Here is a 19133-nt window from a genome sequence, read left to right on the forward strand (position 1 = left end):
TAGTCATGGCTACGATAAAATAAGAGGAGGAGAATATAGATTTGGGCAAAGATTTTGAGTTAAAATGACAAGAGAACTAGCACAAAGCACCAAGTTCTATGGAAGGGATAGTTACTCAGAGTAGCAAAATCTCCACTGGAGAAGCAAGTGAATGAATATATAAGGGCAAAGCTGTGGTTGCTCGCCTACCCAGAGGGCCAATTAATTCTGGCCGATAACGTTATTTTTTCCTTGGAAAATGTACAAATAGGACCACCCTGGGGGTCCCTTTATCAGATCACACGAATGTCGCTATCCCACGAAAGTCAACAGGCATCGAGACCTTGAGGGTTTCTCGCTATCACAGGCACCAGCCCCAAAGAAGCTGTCGACCTAATTTCGAGATAGGACCCGATTTTGGGGTCCCGATTGCTCCAAGTAGGGGCTCCAAAAAGTTAGTGTTAAAATTCAAAGATTAACTCCACAAGAGCAGCGAGATATAAAGAATGGAAAGACTTGGGGCAGAAAACCCCCTTTGCATTGCCAAAAATATATTTACCAGGGACGTTTTTACAAGACTCATTCCCCGGGAGTACATGCACAGAAAGAAAAAAAAGAAGCAAAAGTGACACAAGGCCTACTCTTCATTGCCACTATCCTCTGAGCCATCTCCAGGATCTTCGTCTAAAGCAACCAAGAGCGCCGATTTTCTCTCCAACTCTAGGGCCTCCTCAACCTCGGCTGAAAAATCGACACTTTTGGCTCTGACCCCCTCCAAGGCTTTCCTCCTCGCCTCCTCTGTATCATGGGCAATAGCCCGAGCCAGTTTTACCTCGGCCTCTATCGAAATATTACGGGCTATTTGATTCGTCGTGGCTGCGTACTACAGATAAGTAGAAACTTTTCCCTCAATCTCGGACTTGGCCACAGTCAGTGCAGCAACCTCCTTTCAAGCATTTTGGAGAAGACCATGGGTCGATGCCAACTCCAAGGCCGCTACCTCATTCCGTTCCTTCAGCCTGAGGATCTCCACATTCTTTTGCCTGATCAGTGAATCCATTTGAGCAATCTATGAAGGGAAAGGTAAGCTAGTTAGTATTGAATTATGGGAGAGAAGGGTGGACTCATGCATAACAAAATACTTGCTCAACCAGAGCAGTTTTTTCTCGGAGTGCTCCCTCCAAAGCAACCCAGAGCTTGCTTGACTCTTTCTTCTTTCGGGCAGAGTAAGCCTCTGACTCTCGCAGTCCCAAGGTTAACCTCTCAAGCTCCTTTTCACGGCATGAAAGCTCCTCATTAATCCTGGAGAGGGCATGATCATACATCTCCTTACACTACGGCAAAACAGAAGAGTTAGAAGAACAAAGAAAAATGCGTGAGACTAAAGGAAATATACATAAAATAGCTATCACCTGTTGCATGAACCTCTCCGTCTCCTTGATGGCGCCGGGAGTGTCTAGATCAAAGTTCTAGCTAACATCGTCAAGAATGTTGCCAAGTGCGCCTCCCCTCTTGAGAGGAGGCTTTGGCGATATTCGCATCCTGAGCATCCCTTAGCTCCTCTAACGAGAATTGAGGGTCTGAACTAAAACCCTCTATGTCATCGATGTCCTCGATGGGCAACTTCTACCCCCAAATCTGGGTCCAGACCCTTCGAGGCTAGAAGTAATGGTCTCCCCAACAGAAACTGCACCATACTCAGCCACGGGATCCAGAACCACATTGACATCCTCCTCGAAGGTCTTCGCCGCACGGGACCGGCCTGAGTTGGTCGTTCCAGATTCAGCAACTTCTGGTCGAGGCGCCTACGAGTCTCCTACGCCCGACCTTATTCTCCGCATCACTCGGCACTCGCCCTCATCATCATCCTCATCCTCAGTGCCGAGGCTTTCTTCGGAAGTTGAAGCTGAGGTCCTAGTGGCAGCTCAAAGCCTATGTGGCTTAGGTTTCTTTGCCACAAGAGGATCTGTAGCCGCCTTACCCTTCCTTTTCTTGCCCTTAGCGGGCTCCAAAGCCTCCATCTCGCCCCTAGGAGGTGGCCTCATCTGCATACTCTCACCAAGGCCTGCACGAGCACAGTGACCATAACTTATCAGCACAAATGATGCGGGGAGAAACATAAGGCTAAGACATAGGTGGCAAAGGAAACTTTACCATAATTCTTGGCCACCCACCGCTTCTTGGCCAGGCCGGTCCAAGATCGGACAAGATATGGGAACGATGTATCCAACCACCCGATCCATCTCGACAAAACCGGGGCCGCTTTGGGATACCAAGAGGTGGTTGCAGAAACCAAAAAGAGATCATTTTTTCGGAAGGGGTGAAAGAAAATTGTGAAACACGTCCGAGGAAAAAAATACTTACGATATGTGTTCCACTTCTTCGGGAATGGCATCCTCCCGGCCGGAATGATGTTCGAGGTCTTCACCCGGATGAACCTGCTCATCCATCCTCGATCCTTGTTCTCGTCGGTGCACGAGAAAAATGATTTTTTGGATCAGTGGTGAAGCCTAATCAAACCTCGGTAAAATCGAGGTATACAACCTAATCAAATGGTCGAGGGTAAAGGTCTCGCCCTCGACCCCATCAAAGAAATGGCAGAGCATCAAGACTATACTCCAGAAAGAAGGATAGATTTGACCAAGCGTCACTTGGTATTTGTCGCAAAAATCGAGGATAACCGTATCTATCTCCGGGGGAGGGGATTTAGGAGGATCGACCGGACCCAAAGTAAATGGGTAAGTATATACATGAAGGAAACCAGTCTTTTAATCCATTATGCTCTCATCAGGGCGGGGAATCTCCACTTCCGTTGCCTCCCTCCATCGGGAGTCTTCCTTCACCTTCCCTATGTTGGTCACAACACTAATGTACCGGGACACGTGTTCACATCGGCCCGGTGTAGATGAGGTTTTATCGATGGTAAAGTCCTTCGACATGTCAAGCTCGGTGGGAGTACATTGTCCTAAGGTAGGGTATCACTTTTGGTTTTCCTTTAGATGTTCGAGATGAAGAGGCAGCCTCGTCTTTCCGAGGAACCACCTTGGAGGTTCTAGCCGCGATGATGGTGAAATTTCTCTAAGAAAGTAAGAAGAAAGGATGCAAGTAGGGATGGGTATGGCTTTGCAAATTTGAAGATGTTGGGAACGTACAAATTATCCAACGATTGGTGCATTTATATGAGCCGTGTGGGAAGAGAAAGGGACGAACTAGTAGCGGTTCATGGGCTTCTCTATAGTCGCGTTTGACAGCGACCCTTGTGAGATTTTTTGGGCATGGCATTTAATACTCTGATAGAGTGACGTCACAGCGATGATGCCCCCGGAATAGCAGATCAAAATCATTTCCTATCGCTTTGTTCTAGGAAACTCGGGGACTATCTGTATACGGTAAATTCGGAGGGTCCAATTTCTCGCCATTAAGGCACTTCGGAAGATTACCTCGAAGGATCGAGGCCACGGCTGAGTATCCTCCCTCGAGGGTCATCAACACTCGACCTCAGGGCAGTGATGGGAGTTCCCAAGATACACGCCAAGGACTGACAGAGCTTAGTGGGCTACTCTAAACCTGAATCAGGGTGTCATCTAGCTGTCCCATCTCCGCTTCTTTGACATTAATATATTTTGTACTATGTTGGGATTCCCCTCCTATATAAAGGGGATCCTTGTCATTTTGTAAACCCCTGTTGCTTCAGTTGCTCTACACGAAATATACAAGAACATTTGCTTCGCTCTCTAACACATTCTCTTGATATTATTGCTTTCTTTTATTATCTTCATTATTGTTCATCATTTATTGCTTATCATTGACCATAAAGAGCATTCGTTGATTTTATTATAACTGTTAGTCGCACCTCGACCACCTTTGATAGTTCACAACCGAGCTCTAGAATCAACCTCGAGACCCCTGAATCGACAAGATCGAGGCCCCGATTGTCAACCTATCGGGTTGGTTATCGCCTTATCCTTAACTCCTATTTCGTTTCTAAGTCTCACATACATAGCATCAACTGCTTAACAACTAGCATAAAAATAGATCACATATTTTTAGAGTCCCATAATCAAATTTAATTGTTATTACCATTTTAGCACATGAGTTATTCGTGCAGTTGTTATATATGGCATGTGAGTTGTCTGTGCAATCCCTAAGGTCACCCTTTCATGTTTCTCTCTTGATGGTGTACATGCGGTATGAGGAAAAAGTGATCAGTATTTGGTTTGGTTATTGCATTTCTTCTCTACTTGCAATTTCCTTGGATGTATACATATGTTATTCACATATCTTCTCTATATGCTAGATCAGGAATGTATACATGCCTTTTTATGCATATATTCTCTATATGTTGGATTACTAATTGATACAGGGCTTGACACATTATATTTTGTGCACCGAGGTGACTTTATTTATGTTGTGTGATTAGATGGTATTATTGTTGTGTATTTGTGAAATTTATGAACTGGGTAGGTTATTAGTGAATATCATTGATAATTCTTGCTTCTATTACTTACCGAGCACATGGAGTAAGTTATACTCATACTACACTCTGCACTTAATTATGAAGATTCAGGTGTTGGACCGAGCCAAGAGTCGTTGTGGTTGTTGATGTGAGTTGCCGAGAGATGAGGTAGATCTGCATTTAGACCGCAGTCTTTGGTGTCTCTTTCTATTTTAGGGTGTGTTTGGTATGAAGGAAAATATTTTCCATGAAAATATTTTCATAGAAAATGAGTGGTTTTATCACTTATTTTTCCTTGTTTGGTTGGTAAATGGAAAAACAAATTTCAGAAAATATTTTCTAGTGTTTGGTTTGAGAGTAGAAAATATTTTTTTATGTTACTCTCCTCCTCCCCCTTCCCTTAAGTCTCTAAAAATTCACACAAACCCAAAGGAACTAATGTGTTATTTTACTTTTTTATGCAAAAATAATATTGAATTTTGTGTTCCATAACTATAAAAAAAAATACTCTTTTTTGGTTGAAAAAGAAAGTACTCTTTCTACAACATGAAAATAAAGTACTCACTTTACTGTTGAAAAAGAAAGTACTATTTGTACAACATGAAAATAAAGTACTCATTTGTTAAAATAAAAAAATATTTTTTACTACATCATTTTGTTTAGATGAAAGAAAATATTTTTTCTATATCATGAAAAGAAAGTATTTTTTTTGTTAAAATGAAAAAAAAACTTTTCTATTTCGTGAAAAGAAAATACTCATTTGTACTAGAATATTCCCCTTTTAATACCCTATTCTAACAAATTAATCGTTACAAGTCTTATCACTAGTAGTCGATCTCGACCTCGACCCTTGTTTGGTGGGGATAGGGAATAGGGTGAGGAAGGTGGAGAAGGAGTTTTGAAAAATGTTTTCCCTTCTCTTAATAGGAAAACTTTTTCCTCCAATTGGAAGAAAATGAGTTCATAAGGAAAATATTTTCCAAAACATTTAGGCCAACCGAACATAGGAAAATTAAAAAATATTTTCCGAAAAATATTTTTCTTCGTACAAAACACACCCTTAGTATTGTTGTTTCTATTGAGACAACAATCTTATTTTGCATTCTAGACTTGCACTTTTATTTTACAGCTCATGACTCTGTATTATCAGTTCTGGGGATTTTTATGTATCGACGCAATAATTTATGTTAGTTGGTTTTGAATTTATGTTATTTCCGTTAGTTCTACTATCTTGTTTTGTTTTTGTTATGTTTGACTTGCCTAACAAGTGAGTTAAGCACCATTACGACTGGTTGGTAGTTTTGGATCGTGACATTGTTATTTGCTTTCTTTGAGTACTCTCTTTTGTAGTCTTGAAAAAGCATGGTATGAAAGAGTTGCTTTCCTTCTTTAGGATCCTTCAGTAGATGAGATAAGAAATAATTCAAACCACAGACATTGTAGAATCAGGAAAGAGAAAGTTGATCTCTGCGTGGATTGCATTGTGAAAATTGGAGATAATTGTGCTAGTCTTCAAGGTTGTCCAACTATTTACAAGTTCTCGATGTTGGTATGAAGCATTCACTATTTTCTTTTTCTTTTACAAGAAAGTCACTTGAAAATATTAATTGTCAAACTCTAATATTAATTTTTAATTGTCAGAATTAATTGTCAGAATTAATTGTCAGACTCTAATATTAATGAAAAATATTATATATGTAAAATATTCTAATTTCTGAAAATTCTCTTATTGAAGTTAAAAATTTAACTTAACCCGATCCAAGCAAGATTTGCCCTCCAAGATAGTTTTTTCACGTCCCGAGTTCACCAAAAGACTTCAATATATTAAAAAGATTATTCAATAATATGTCACACAAATCTATTAGACTCAATTTCATAAATTACTATTCGGTCATAACAAAGCCAATCCCTATTCTCCCGTGGTCCAACTTCAAAATCAAAGTCAAATTCAAGTTATTCATAAAGTCACGAGTCCAAATCCATGCTTAGACTTTTATTTGAAGTTTATTAAGGCACTTAAATCATTAACTAGGTTATTCTAGGGTTTATGTTTAAATTACCTAATTTCACTCTTTAAATTCCTTGTTCAAATATTGAATCTAAAGGCAAATAATTGATATGAACTCAAAGTTATATTTGATCATTTACCCTAAGCTTATAGATAAAAATCTGGGTCAAAATCACTTAAGGCCGCGCTCCCAAGTTCTTAGAATGGTGGAGAATAAAATAAAATTACAAAATGGGGCTATTTACAATGCACTAAAAATTTACCCTTATTCTGCTGCCAAACGCATGCCAAGGTCCTTGTGTGTCGGCTGCATGGTATATGCCGGTCGCACATGGCTTGTCTAGTACAGTCTCACGTGACGCATGCACCAAGGAGCATTGTTGTAATATTCTCCAATTTTTTAACTTCTCTCGAATGCGTCAAAACTCATTTGATCTCCTCGGTGTCCAACTAAACCACAACAATAAGTCCCAAGAACCTATTCAAAGTACTTAAAAGATGAAACGGTATATAATTACTTAAGAGGGAAGGTTGGATTATTACATTAACACTAATGCTACGAGTGCGATAATATGCTTAGCCTTGGCAGGGGGGGGATGCCTTGATCATAATCAACACCACATGGCGTATTTAGCCTTGGCAAGGGAGAAGATTCTTTGAGCGCAATAAACATCATGGCGTATCAAATAGTCACAGTTATCGCGATCCAAGACCATAACGCATATTTTTGTAAAAATTGTATGGGGCGTCCTATTTGGTCGCCCTCATTTAACATATACCCATTTTTTTTAAAATTTTAACTTGTACCTACTTTTTAAACAACTTCAGCCTCCTTTCTCTTTCTTCTTCTCCTTCGTTTTCTTCTTCTTCTTCTTCTTCTTCTTCTTCTTCTTCTTCTTCTTCTTCTGCTGCTGCTGCTGCTGTTGTTGTTGGTGCTGCTATGAAACTTCAGTTCATGGGATGATTGTCATAAGTATGTTTATCAGATTATTTAAAAATAAGTTATAAATAATTACGTAAGATAGTAGACAATAATTTGTGAATATTTCCACGTATGGAAAGTTTAAGATTACACTTAGTGATTCTTTTCATGATAATTCTGTTCTTTTCACGTTTATTGTTTCTTATAGTAGTGATACACTATGAAAGAATAAGGTATTATTTATCTAGTATGTTAGAAAGCTTTTTCAAAAACTTCAGCCTATATAGTGCTGAAGTTTTTACAAATGAACTAAATAACTTCAACATTTCTGCTGAAGTTTTTGAAAAAGCTTTATGACAAAACTAATGAATTCAGGATAAAAAAACTTCAGCTTTTAGTGCTGAAGTTTTTACAAATGAACTAAATAACTTCAGCATTTTCTGCTGAAGTTTTTGAAAAAGCTTAATGGCAAAACTAATGAATCCAGGACAAAAAAACTTCAGCTTATTTAGTACAATTACAAACAAAAACTTCAGCAAATAGAGAATAAAATTTCAACTACTATGCTTAAGTTCAGCAATTACAAATAAAAACTTCAGCAAATATATAACAAAACTTCAGCTGCTATGCTTAAGTTCAGCAATTACAAACAAAAACTTCAGCACACTTGCTACTTCAGACCCGTCTACTAGAATGCTGAAGTTTTGCGTGATTGCATTTGCTACTTCAGCCTCGTATGCTGAAGTTACGCGAAAAAGTGGGTACGCTTGAATTTTTTTTTGCAAAGCGGGCACAAGTTACAATGTGACCCAGAAAGCAGGTATATATGCAAATGCCCCCGTATTTTTTGCTTTAGGCCTAGGCCCGTATGAATTTATCTTTCAGGCTACACCATATCCAGTCCAAAGTCGCGCGTACTATAGAACTTATATTGTACCTTATAAAGCTCTTTACTTTCCTTTCTTATTCTAATATATAATTTATCTAAGGTGACATGTGCACCCCTTCTTCAGAAGCTTGCCAACCTAGAACTATGTCAGTCTTAATTGACCCGACCTCATTGGCCCGCTCTCTATCACAGACACCATATTGATCCCCCTATTGGGAATCAGCATTTTCACTAAGGTTTGTCCCACCATTGTATGAGAGAGAGTTAGGCTCTAGTATCATATTTATCACGACTCAAGCTTATAACACGTATTGTTTGCTTTGGGCCTAGGCATTTACGAATTTGTCTTTCAGGCTACGCTGCATCGAGCCCAAAAGTGTGCGCACCATGTGGACTTATATTTTGCCTTATAAAGCTCTTCACTTTCTTTTTCCATTTCGCTGTGTGATTTGCCTAAGCTGACATATGCACCTCTTTTTCAGAAGCTTACCGGCCTAGAAGTCTGCTAGTCCTGCTTGACCCTCCTTCGTTGGCTCGTCCTCCGTCATGGGCGTCACTATAGCCCTGTCAGTTGGAAGGTTGGGCTGATCGTTGTAACCAATGTGAGTAATATCGTATGTATATACATAAAGTAAATTATGGAAATGAGGAAGCGAATAAGGAAATGAGATTAACGATGTATGATAGTTGAAACTTCTTTGGTTTGATATTTGAAACTACAAAGTATGATACATGTTGTGAATCTTTACATCACTATGATATGACGTGATTATTTAAATTGTTTCAAGTATATTGTTAGGCATATTTTGTCAATACTTGTCACACCTCTTAAAGATAAAATTAATGACACTAAACTGTGTCAGTTTATTAGGCATATGACCACTTTCTTCTTTATTATTTTCAGATACTAGATACTAGTACTCCAGGTGACAGATCGATGAGCTAGTTGTTGTGTTATTCTTTTGGTAAGCCCCACTTTTCATACCAATGATGACGTAGGCCTTTCTTACAAGAAAAAGTGGTCAAATTTGTTATTGAATAATACAAGATTATCCATATTTTTTCCAAAACATTGAAGAACATGGACGTTGTTCTGACGGTGAATCATCATTTTTTTTACACTCAAAACCTCCTACAGCTAGGTCTCTATCTCCCAAGCTCAAATTTATCATCTCAAGGCTAAAAATTACCCTAAATAGAACTCAAACAATAATTAATTGCACCATCAAGTAGAATTTCCACCTTTGTTGAAACTCATTGACACAACTCATCAATAATACTTCTCAAATCATCAATAACAATACCAAAGCTCCACACCAACTTCTTGATCATAAATTTGGATCATTTGATATAATTCAAGGAAAAATTTGACTAGAATTGATAATTCTCATTGTTTTTGCTAGAAAATCACGAAAGAAAGAACACGGAGAGTGAGAAAAAATTGCCTAAAAGGGTGGTGGTTTGTTGCTGGTCAAAGTCAGAACCACCCCAATGCCGAAAAGAGAATCTAGAAAAAGGAAAATCCAAAAGGAAAACAATTTCTTAGAGCCCGTTTGGACATAAGAAATTTTATAATTTTTATTTTGAAATATTTTTACTTTTCTTTTTTGAAATCAGCGGTTGATCATAAAAAATTTCAATTTTCGCTTGAAGATACATTTGAAATTTTTCGAAACTTTAAAAAACTCCAAAAAGTTGTTTTTCAAAATTTTCACTCAGATAACTTACAAAATTTCAAAAATAACCCAAAATTATAGTAACTCCAAACATAACTCTAATTTTCAAATACCATTTTCAATTGAAAATTATTTTCACTTTTTTTTTTTTTTTTTTGAGATTTTACAATTCTTATGTCCAAACGTCACTTAGAAGAAAGAAAAGTGAACAAATCAGAATTTCTTAAGGGCCCATTCAAAGTTCCAATAATTATTTATGTGTCTATTCTCTTTCTTAACTACAATTACAAGGAAAAAAAAACATTCACCACCACAGTGGCCTTCTCTCTCCCTCTCCCTCACCCTCACACGCACTCTGATCTACCCCTTTCCACATTACATAGAGAATTTTTCTCTTTCCTCGTGAGTAAAAGTTCCAAACTTTATTTAATAAAAAACAAAATAATCTGATAATGGGTGTCTTCCATTGCCATCACTGTTGAAAATCTTTGATTCAAGGTATCTAATTTGATCCCCTATTCTTCTTATTTGGAGTTCTTTGACTTTTGCATATTTGTGTATTTTCTTGAAAACCCATTATTCTTTTTAGTATAGATTGGTAATCTAATGTGTTTGCAATGCAAATTGATTTTTGGTTATTGATATTGTGGTTATGCAGATTAATGGTGTCTGCATTGATTGATATATGCACAAAGTCTGGAACTTGTGGTGATCCTCATAATAGAATAGGTCTGAAACTGGGGTTTGGATTCTGGAATAGTAGTAATTTGATTAATATTTTGAGTGATAGTTCTTTTGGGTGAGTTATAATTATTATAGCAATAATATGTAAAGGGATGGTGACAACTACATTGAGAAAGTTTGTATACCCTTGTTGGAAGCCTTCGATAGAGAACGAAGGTGAGAATAGTAGCACTAGAGGTGGAGATCCAGGTGGCCGAGTCGATGGATTGTGGTGGTACAAAGATTCAGGGCATCATGTAAATGGAGAATTTTCAATGGCTGTAATACAAGCAAATAATGTAATGGAGGATCAGTGCCAGCTTGAATCCGGGCCGTTGAGTTTGGCGGATACAGGTCCTCAAGGGACCTTTGTCGGAATTTATGATGGCCATGCTGGTCCAGAAGCTGCCCGCTTCATAAATGACCGCCTTTTTGAGAACCTCAAGAGTATGGTTTTCTTCTTTTTCAATGCTTTGCTTCATCATCAATTATAGCTCTTGCATTTCTTATGTTGACGTATATGTGGTCCAGAAGCTTGTTTCCTGCAGTAACTCTTGTAATCCCTTTTGTGTATATGTACGGAATCATATATGCCACGCATAGGCTCATTTTGATATATGTATTTCTGAATGATTGTATTGAATTTTTAGGTTTGTTACATACTTTTGAGTTTCTTTTACATACATTTTGAATGAAATTTTCAGGTTAAAACCTTCGTATGGTTTCCATATAACGTGCTTACTGAAAGGAAAGCTTTTAGCAGTGGGAACTTTTTTTATTCTAATTCCTACCCAAGAAACTAGGACAACTTTAGACTGCTTTTAGCTATTTCTGGCATAATCAAGACCATGATTGAGTTTAGGACATTTGGGACTTTTTCTTTTGGTTAGGAATAACATCCTTTTAGAATAATGTCCTTTGCAAGTTGTGAAAGAGAACTAATATGGGCCCCGCCTATCCTAGCTGTATGGGGATAACTTATGAAAAAAATGTTCTTCTTGTTCAATTACCTGGAAGAATAGACAAAAGAAAGAAAATTATAGGTGTTTGACTAGAGATGAAAGCAAATGATGTGACGGTTTATTATGCATGCATAGAGTATCTTTCAGAAGAATTCAGTCTCAACATCACTATGTATAAGGCCCTCACCGCTCAGTATTTTAAGGCTGTTTTATAAATATTGGGTCAAAGACCATCAAACGATTATTCTTCTATAAACCTTATTAAAGAAAGATACATATTTTATATAAACATACTATTATGTATCATTTAGCAGTGGAATCTGGACATTTTTACCCAAATTGCCAACATTTTCATTGTTAAAATCTTGGAGAGTTAGATATTTTGTAAAGAAAAACTTCCTTTATGAATGATAATAGATGTAAGTTGTGAAGAAGGAATGCTGTCTGTCTGTATGCATTAGTAGAAGGAATGTTCTGTTGGTTTGACTCATCTTTTTGAAAATCAAAAGAGAGCGGATAACATATATGGTTGCAAGAGAAGCAGCTTGTGCTCTTAGGATCAATAATGTAGAATTCTCAGGTTCCTTGTCCCTGAATTATCTGTGTAAATTTGAAGCATTAGTGGAATGTTCTGTTTGGCATTTGGAGATTATAACTGAACATGATTAGTCCCTTATGTTTAAAAACCTCCAAATTATTTGCTAACGGGATACCTGTAATTGCGAAGATACAAATACTAAATTTTGGTTGTAGTAATGGAGACCATCCTCTGGTAACTGATCCTTCTTTGACATATCACGGTAAAGAGAAGTGGATAAAAGACATGAGGTGTACCCCATGCTCAAAACAACCTAATTCCCCCTGAAAGGAGTTGATCGAAAAAAAACATGTCTGTTTATTTCCTCTCTTTGACAAGGGCGTGAATGCATTACTCTTTTTTTTTGTGTGTATGGTTTTTGAAGATTACTGATGCATTTGTTACTCAGTTAACAGCTATTTGTATTGCAGAATTCACCTCAGAGGATCAAGGAATGTCAGCTGATGTCATAAGCAAGGCATATTTGGCTACAGAAGAGGAGTTTCTTTCTCTAGTGAGAAAGCAATGGCTAATTAAACCCCACATTGCTTCTGTGGGATCATGTTGTTTAGTGGGTATAATTTGCAATGGGATGTTATACATTGCAAATGCTGGAGACTCTCGTGTGGTATTAGGAAGAGAAGAGGGGGATCTGAAAGAGGTTAAAGCTATTCAATTGTCGTCTGAACACAATGCAAATTTGGAATCTGTCCGGGAGGAACTACGCTCTCTTCATCCTGATGATCCACAAGTAGTAGTATTAAAGCACAAGGTTTGGCGTGTGAAGGGTATTATACAGGTGAATTCCTTGAACTGCTGTAAAACTTCATCTTATCATACTTCTAATTGTGTAGATATTAATTAAGTGAAATTTTGTCTTAGTTATAAGGTTTGATGCAGTGATCGCTGTTATGCCTCTGGACTTAGGACCACAAAATGTTTCTCTCTCTCTCTCTCTCTGTAGCATAAATTTAGGAATGACATCTTGAATATGTGGGTCTATTTTATTATTTTGGGACTTTCAAGTCTGGACCTCTTACAGCTCCATATATATATATATATTGGAAAATAAAAGAATGTCATTAACCAAAGTAAATATGTACAGCTCAAGGGAAAAGAAAACAAACATAAACTAGGCTAAATCTGGACAAACAGTCCCAGGCTTGAGCTAACTAGCACCTGAGGAACAATATCTACCCCTCTTACTCCTGTTGGACTCCACTATCTTGTTAACAGATAAACACGATGGATAAAATTCAACTGGATTAGTTGCCTTTTAATAGCATCACTGCTCCTCTGTGTATGCTGAAAGCATCTGTGATTTCTTTCCTCCCATATATGGTATGTGCACCCTGCTAGGCCATTCTATATACTTAATTTGTAGCAGATCTTTCTCATGCATTTGCCACAGCGCAGCGAATTTCATTCTGCCAATGTCTTGCCAATCTCTGGACTCCTTGCCATTCTAGTATCCTATTCCAAATGTTTGCACAGAAAGAACACTCAAAAAATAAACGGGAGATATATTCCTCTTCTATGTTGCACAAAGGGCATATTTTATCAGTGACTATTCCCCATTTTGCTAGCCTGTCTTTCAGTGGCGAAGCCAGGAAATTCTATAAGGGTGTTCAAAATTGCCAGTGGGCTATGCAAGGGTGTTCAAAGTCTATTTTTAATTAATAACAACTAATATTTTACCTTATACGTAGCATAATTTTTCGGTGAAGGGTGGTCAGTTGACCACCCTTGGGCCAACATAGCTTCGCCCCTGCGGTCTTTGATAGATAACCTGCCATGCAATGCTAGAGTGAAAATAAAGGTCTATTTTGTATCCCTTGGTTGTTGCATACTAGTCTTCTCCAGTCCACCTTTTGAAAGAACCCCCTCATAAAGTTATATATTTTACTTGTTGAGAAGTCCTCAATCTGTTGGAGATATGGTAAAGTATATCCAGCAGCTTCCACATTGGTCTTTGCTTTCATGATCTTCTGAATTAAATTATGATGCTTGCTTAGCCTGAACTTCCTCACTTGGCTTTTCCTTTATGTAATACATATGAACCCATGTAACCCACAATATGTCTTTCTTTTTGCAATGATTCCACAATGACTTACAAATGGCAGTTTTGTTCCAGAGTGTTATGTCAGTTATATTCATCCCTCCAGTAGCCTTGGTCTTACATAAAGTATCCCATGCTAGTAGTGCTTTCCTGGAAATACCAACTTCTCCAGTACACAAGAATTTCTTGCATATAGTCTCAATGTGTTTGAGGATTTTCTTTGGCAAGATGAAGATTTGTGCCCAAAATGTTTGAATTAAAAAAGTACTCTTTATCGATTGAATTCTGCCTGCATAAGATTAGAACCTTGCTGTCCAACTAGTTACTCTTCCAATCATTTTCTCAATTAGTGGCTGGCACTGAGCTACTGATAACCTCTTGGTGCTAAGTGGCACTCCAAGATACTCAAAGGTAGGTCTCCTTCTGTGAAACCAAGCACCTCCAGTATTTGTTGTTGTACCGTAGGATATACTCCACCAAAATAGACTGAGTTTTTGGTACTGTTAGCTATCAATCTTGATGCCTCTAAAAATTCCTGGAAGCATAACAGTAATAAGTCATCACCAAAACCTAATTGCACCAGTTGCATTTTGGCACATCTTGGGTGGTATCTGAATTCTGGTGTTGCTTTCAGAGTCTTCAGCAATCGACTAAAGTACTCCATGGCTAATACAAAGAGAAAAGGAGACATAGGGTCTCCTTGTCTCAGGCCGCTCTTAGCTTCAAAAGGTCTTGAGGGCTTCCCATTAATTACTACTGAATAAGCGACAGTTCTTAGGCATACCATGATCCATCTCACAAACTTCTCAGGGAAATAATATTAATTTCTCCTAAAAGAAGCAAAAAGGGAATGCTCTTATGCTAAGTTTCTAGAGGGAAAGCTGAAATCTATTTGCTCTTATGCTAAGCAAACAGATTTGCACGATATGGAAAGTATGGAGGAGATATAATATCAGTTCTTCTGTATATGATGGTTATTATCTAATGCACTTTTACAGGTTTCAAGATCAATTGGTGATGCATATTTGAAGAGAGCAGAGTTTAACAGAGAGCCGTTGCTTCCTAAGTTCAGAACTCCCGGAACATTCGAGAAGCCAATCCTTCTTGCGGAGCCATCAGTACTTGCGCACAGACTCCTTCCTTCTGATCAGTTTCTCATATTTGCATCAGATGGCTTATGGGAACATCTCAGCAATCAAGAGGCCGTTGACATTGTGAACAGCTGTCCACGTCATGTAAGATCTTACTGATATGTTGTCAAAGTTAAACTCTCTGTTTCTTGTTCTCTTTCTTCTCAATGGTTAAACTGGCTTGCTATTTTGGCTCAATGGGATGAGATTCTTACTTGTGTTGCCATCTTAAATAAAGATTTCGGAGAAAAAAAAACAAATACAGTTAAAAGGTTAGTCAATGATTTAACAAGCCACTTTCAAGAAAAAGGAAAGAAGGAAAGGAACGTATACCAAGGGAATTTGTGGAGGAAAATAACAGGTAGGGCAATCAATTTATCATTTTTGGTTTCAGCAAAAGAGAAGAAGTAATCGGCAGAGGTTGTCTGCCATGGTTTCCAGTTTCTAGACATAATGCCCATGCTTATATTTTTAGTAGACGAAAATAATTTGCAACAGAATCCACTATGGCTATAAATGCGATTGAGTATGTTTCTTTTGTTTTCTTGAAAACCTGTCTTCAAGGAAAAGCAATTGCCCGACTGTTGAGCTTTCTTATGGTTTATTCTGTGTACAAGTTGGTTATTTACTCCAGGTGGACTATTTTTTTTTTTTTTTTTTTTTTTTGGGGGAAAACCTGTCTTCCTCAAGGAAAAGCAATTGGCCAACTATTTAAACTTGCTTAATGTTATTTTGTCATAAAGTTGGTTATTTACTCCGAGTGGACTAATGTATTTCAAAATTGTGCAGGGTATTGCTAGAAAACTTGTAAAAGCTGCCCTTCAGGAGGCAGCAAAGAAAAGAGAAATGAGATACTCGGACTTGAAAAAGATAGATCGGGGAGTGAGACGGCATTTTCACGATGATATCACGGTCGTAGTTTTGTTTCTAGATTCCCATTTGATAAGTCGAAGTTCCTTCCACGGGCCAGTGATCTCAATTAAAGGAGGTGGACATCCTGGAGATTCCATTACTTAGAATAAGTTACCTACCTTTTAATCCACCTGGGCTGATATATCTTGAAACATTTCTCTTAAAACAGAAAGAGAAAGGAGGGGAAAAAAAAGGACAATAGAAGTAGTATGTGAAGCTTTTGCTTCTTGGAATCTCACCATAAATGGTAAGTTGATGATTATGCCTGGAAAAAGATTCTGTCAAAACTCTCTCTCTGCTGGTTGGCATATGAAACCTGGAATGTCATGGACAAAAGTGGTGAGGTAGAAAACAGAAAATGACAAGTTCAGTTTTTGAAGAGATGTTCAAAACTCAAAAATTCTAATGTTTGAATTTCATTTCCTGAATTAAATCGGTATTCTGTCAAAAAAAAAAAATCTTTTGCAAGTCAAAATTTTGCGCTCTATATATATACATGTTCGCAGTTATTTGACTTGGAATTTCTTTGTATCTCTGTATGTATATGCATAGGTCTTATTCCAACATCCTGGAAAGTAAGAAGGTGAGCTACTTATCATTTCTATGGATAGTACTTTATTCTTTTATGCATAATGGTGTCATAGGTACTATTTCCGCACTGAAATGGTATGGTATTTGGATTTGTTCTACGGGGCAGTTCTTGGTTAGAAATATACTTCTGGGCCAGTTTAGCCAAAGACCTATTTCCTTAAATGTTCTTTTTTCTTAAAGAATTTATCTATGCAGAGATAGTTACACAAGAGGGGTAATCTAACCTATTGCAGCAAATTTTTAGCTATATTCCCTAATTTTCCAGTCCCAGTTATGAGTTGCTACATGTAATGACATTTAGATAACCCGATAGTATAAAAATTTATTGTACATTGTTAGTGTATATAAGTGAAACTCCTGTAAAATGGCTTTTTCCCCTACTTGGTGAAATTTAAGGATAGTTTTTTTTTTTGTGTTCTATTTTTTTTTTTTTTTAGTGTAAATATGTAACAGTCCAACGATTGGTAGATTTAGAAGTATATCTGGCTTGTTTCAGCTTGTACTGTTCTGTGCTTTCAAACATTGTGTAGACATTATTAGAAATCCATAGTTGTGGAATATTAGGTGCCAAAATGAGCAAATGTTTGCCGGAAAGTGATTTCCCTATTTTTCAGGTATATTTAATACATGACTAGCTCAAAGGAAGAGGAGAGTGGGGTAAATATAAAAAGTAAAAACCATGTTAGGATGCTAAAAAACACAACTTCGAAAAAATAGAACAGTATGATTATTTTGTAAAATGGTAGGGTAACATGATATAAAAGAACAATATTCTAAGTTTAGCCACGTGTTATGTAAGCCTCGATAGGCACCGGTTTCTTAGATATGAACATATGATAATTGAAGGTGGAAAAAGAAGAAGAGGTAGAGCTAAAACAACATGAAAAAGAAGTTATCTCCAAAAATCTGGAATATTTTGAAATTCAAACATAAAATACAGCACACGTTAAAAATTTGTATAGGTGATACCAACTTGAAGACTTGTGTTTACTATAACTACTAGATAATTTTTAAATAGGGAGTACTAAAACATTATGGACTCAATAAATCAGGTTCATATCTATGTTAAGGGACGTAGGTTCACGTGAACCATATTCTTTTTCTTAAATCATGTATAATAATATTATAATTCTTTAAAATTGCTTAAATATGTGTGTGCGCACCCAAACTCAAAAACTCCTATGGTACAATGATTATTGGATGAACCTCTAGTAAAATTGGTGGTTCAAATCCTATTCCAGACGGTCACGAATTATAGAGGGGTGTGTGTGTGTGTGTATATATACTAAAAAATTAAAAAGAATATAATTTTGAACCTATATTTTCAAAAGTGTTATGGGTTCATCCGTTCATGACGAGAGCCTAAAGTTAAACTCGTCAAATATAAATTCTATATCTACATTTTTATAATAGTGTGTCATCCTCTTGAAATCCTAGACCCGCCTTTATCAAATCATTATGACATTCATAATTCATATAGTCAAAACCAACTAACTTTGAGATTGAGTCTATTTATGGTTGTTGTTGCACGAAAATCGACTCGAGAATACCTTGTTAACCATGAATAGCTAACAGAATATGCAGGTCCTTTGAATATCTGATCATTTTATTGGACTTCAAGGAGAAGGAAATTTTTTATTTGCTCTATATTTTGGGCTTACTATTTGACTCAAAAGATATCAAATTTTTTTTTGAACAAATCAATCAAAGAAGTTGAAGGGTAAATCTTAACTAAGTATAATAATCTCTAGAATGAAAGATGGATAAAGAAAATAATGATAAGAATTCCTTATCTCGTTTAGGCAAAAAAAAAAAAAACCTTTAATAATAATCTTCTCAATCATCTATGTAAGCAAGTTTACAGTAAGTATTATGGATTAGCCGAAAAAGAGTCCCTTACAAAGTTGTTTCATGCTCTATATATAAGGAACCCAACCTTGCTGAGCTTTAAAAGACAAGCTATAGGGAATATTCGAGAGAATATTCCAGATGTCCCCTAATGGGCCTGCATTACTGCGAGGGTCGTACCGTCTCTTGTTTGCCTTAAGGTCGCCCTCTGCAAGATGTCGAGCTTCGTGGATCTCGCCGTTCGTCGTGTTCATCAACGGTCAGGTTTGTCCAAATTTGGACCCATACAGTTAGTCCCTCCGCTTGTCAGGGTTGCAACTTGGTGCGTCCTCGATGAGTGGACACCATGCGTTCTTACGGAGAAATTTGACCCTACGAAGCGTTACAGTCTGGCTAGTGGT

The 19133-nt window shown here is 37.3% G+C and overlaps 1 protein-coding gene across 1 annotated transcript; it reads left to right on the forward strand.

The window, feature by feature from the left end:
- Positions 1-10209: 10209 nt before the first annotated feature.
- On the forward strand, positions 10210-16919 carry LOC107765392 (putative protein phosphatase 2C 38). The gene is made up of 5 exons (XM_016584029.2): positions 10210-10428; positions 10589-11100; positions 12624-12991; positions 15250-15486; positions 16171-16919. The coding sequence occupies exons 2-5, from the start codon at positions 10767-10769 to the stop codon at positions 16396-16398; spliced, it is 1167 nt and encodes a 388-aa protein (XP_016439515.1). The 5' UTR covers positions 10210-10428; positions 10589-10766; the 3' UTR covers positions 16399-16919.
- Positions 16920-19133: the final 2214 nt, after the last annotated feature.

This window comes from Nicotiana tabacum, chromosome 11 (assembly GCF_000715075.1).
Source record: "Nicotiana tabacum cultivar K326 chromosome 11, ASM71507v2, whole genome shotgun sequence".
Lineage (NCBI taxonomy): Eukaryota > Viridiplantae > Streptophyta > Magnoliopsida > Solanales > Solanaceae > Nicotiana > Nicotiana tabacum.

Coding starts and splice junctions, on each gene's coding strand:
- LOC107765392 (XM_016584029.2), top strand. CDS start 10,767: ATGGTGACAACTACATTGAGAAAGTTTGTATACCCTTGTTGGAAGCCT. Junction 12,992..15,249: donor GTGTGAAGGGTATTATACAG/GTGAATTCCTTG, acceptor GCACTTTTACAG/GTTTCAAGATCAATTGGTGA. Junction 15,487..16,170: donor TGAACAGCTGTCCACGTCAT/GTAAGATCTTAC, acceptor AAAATTGTGCAG/GGTATTGCTAGAAAACTTGT.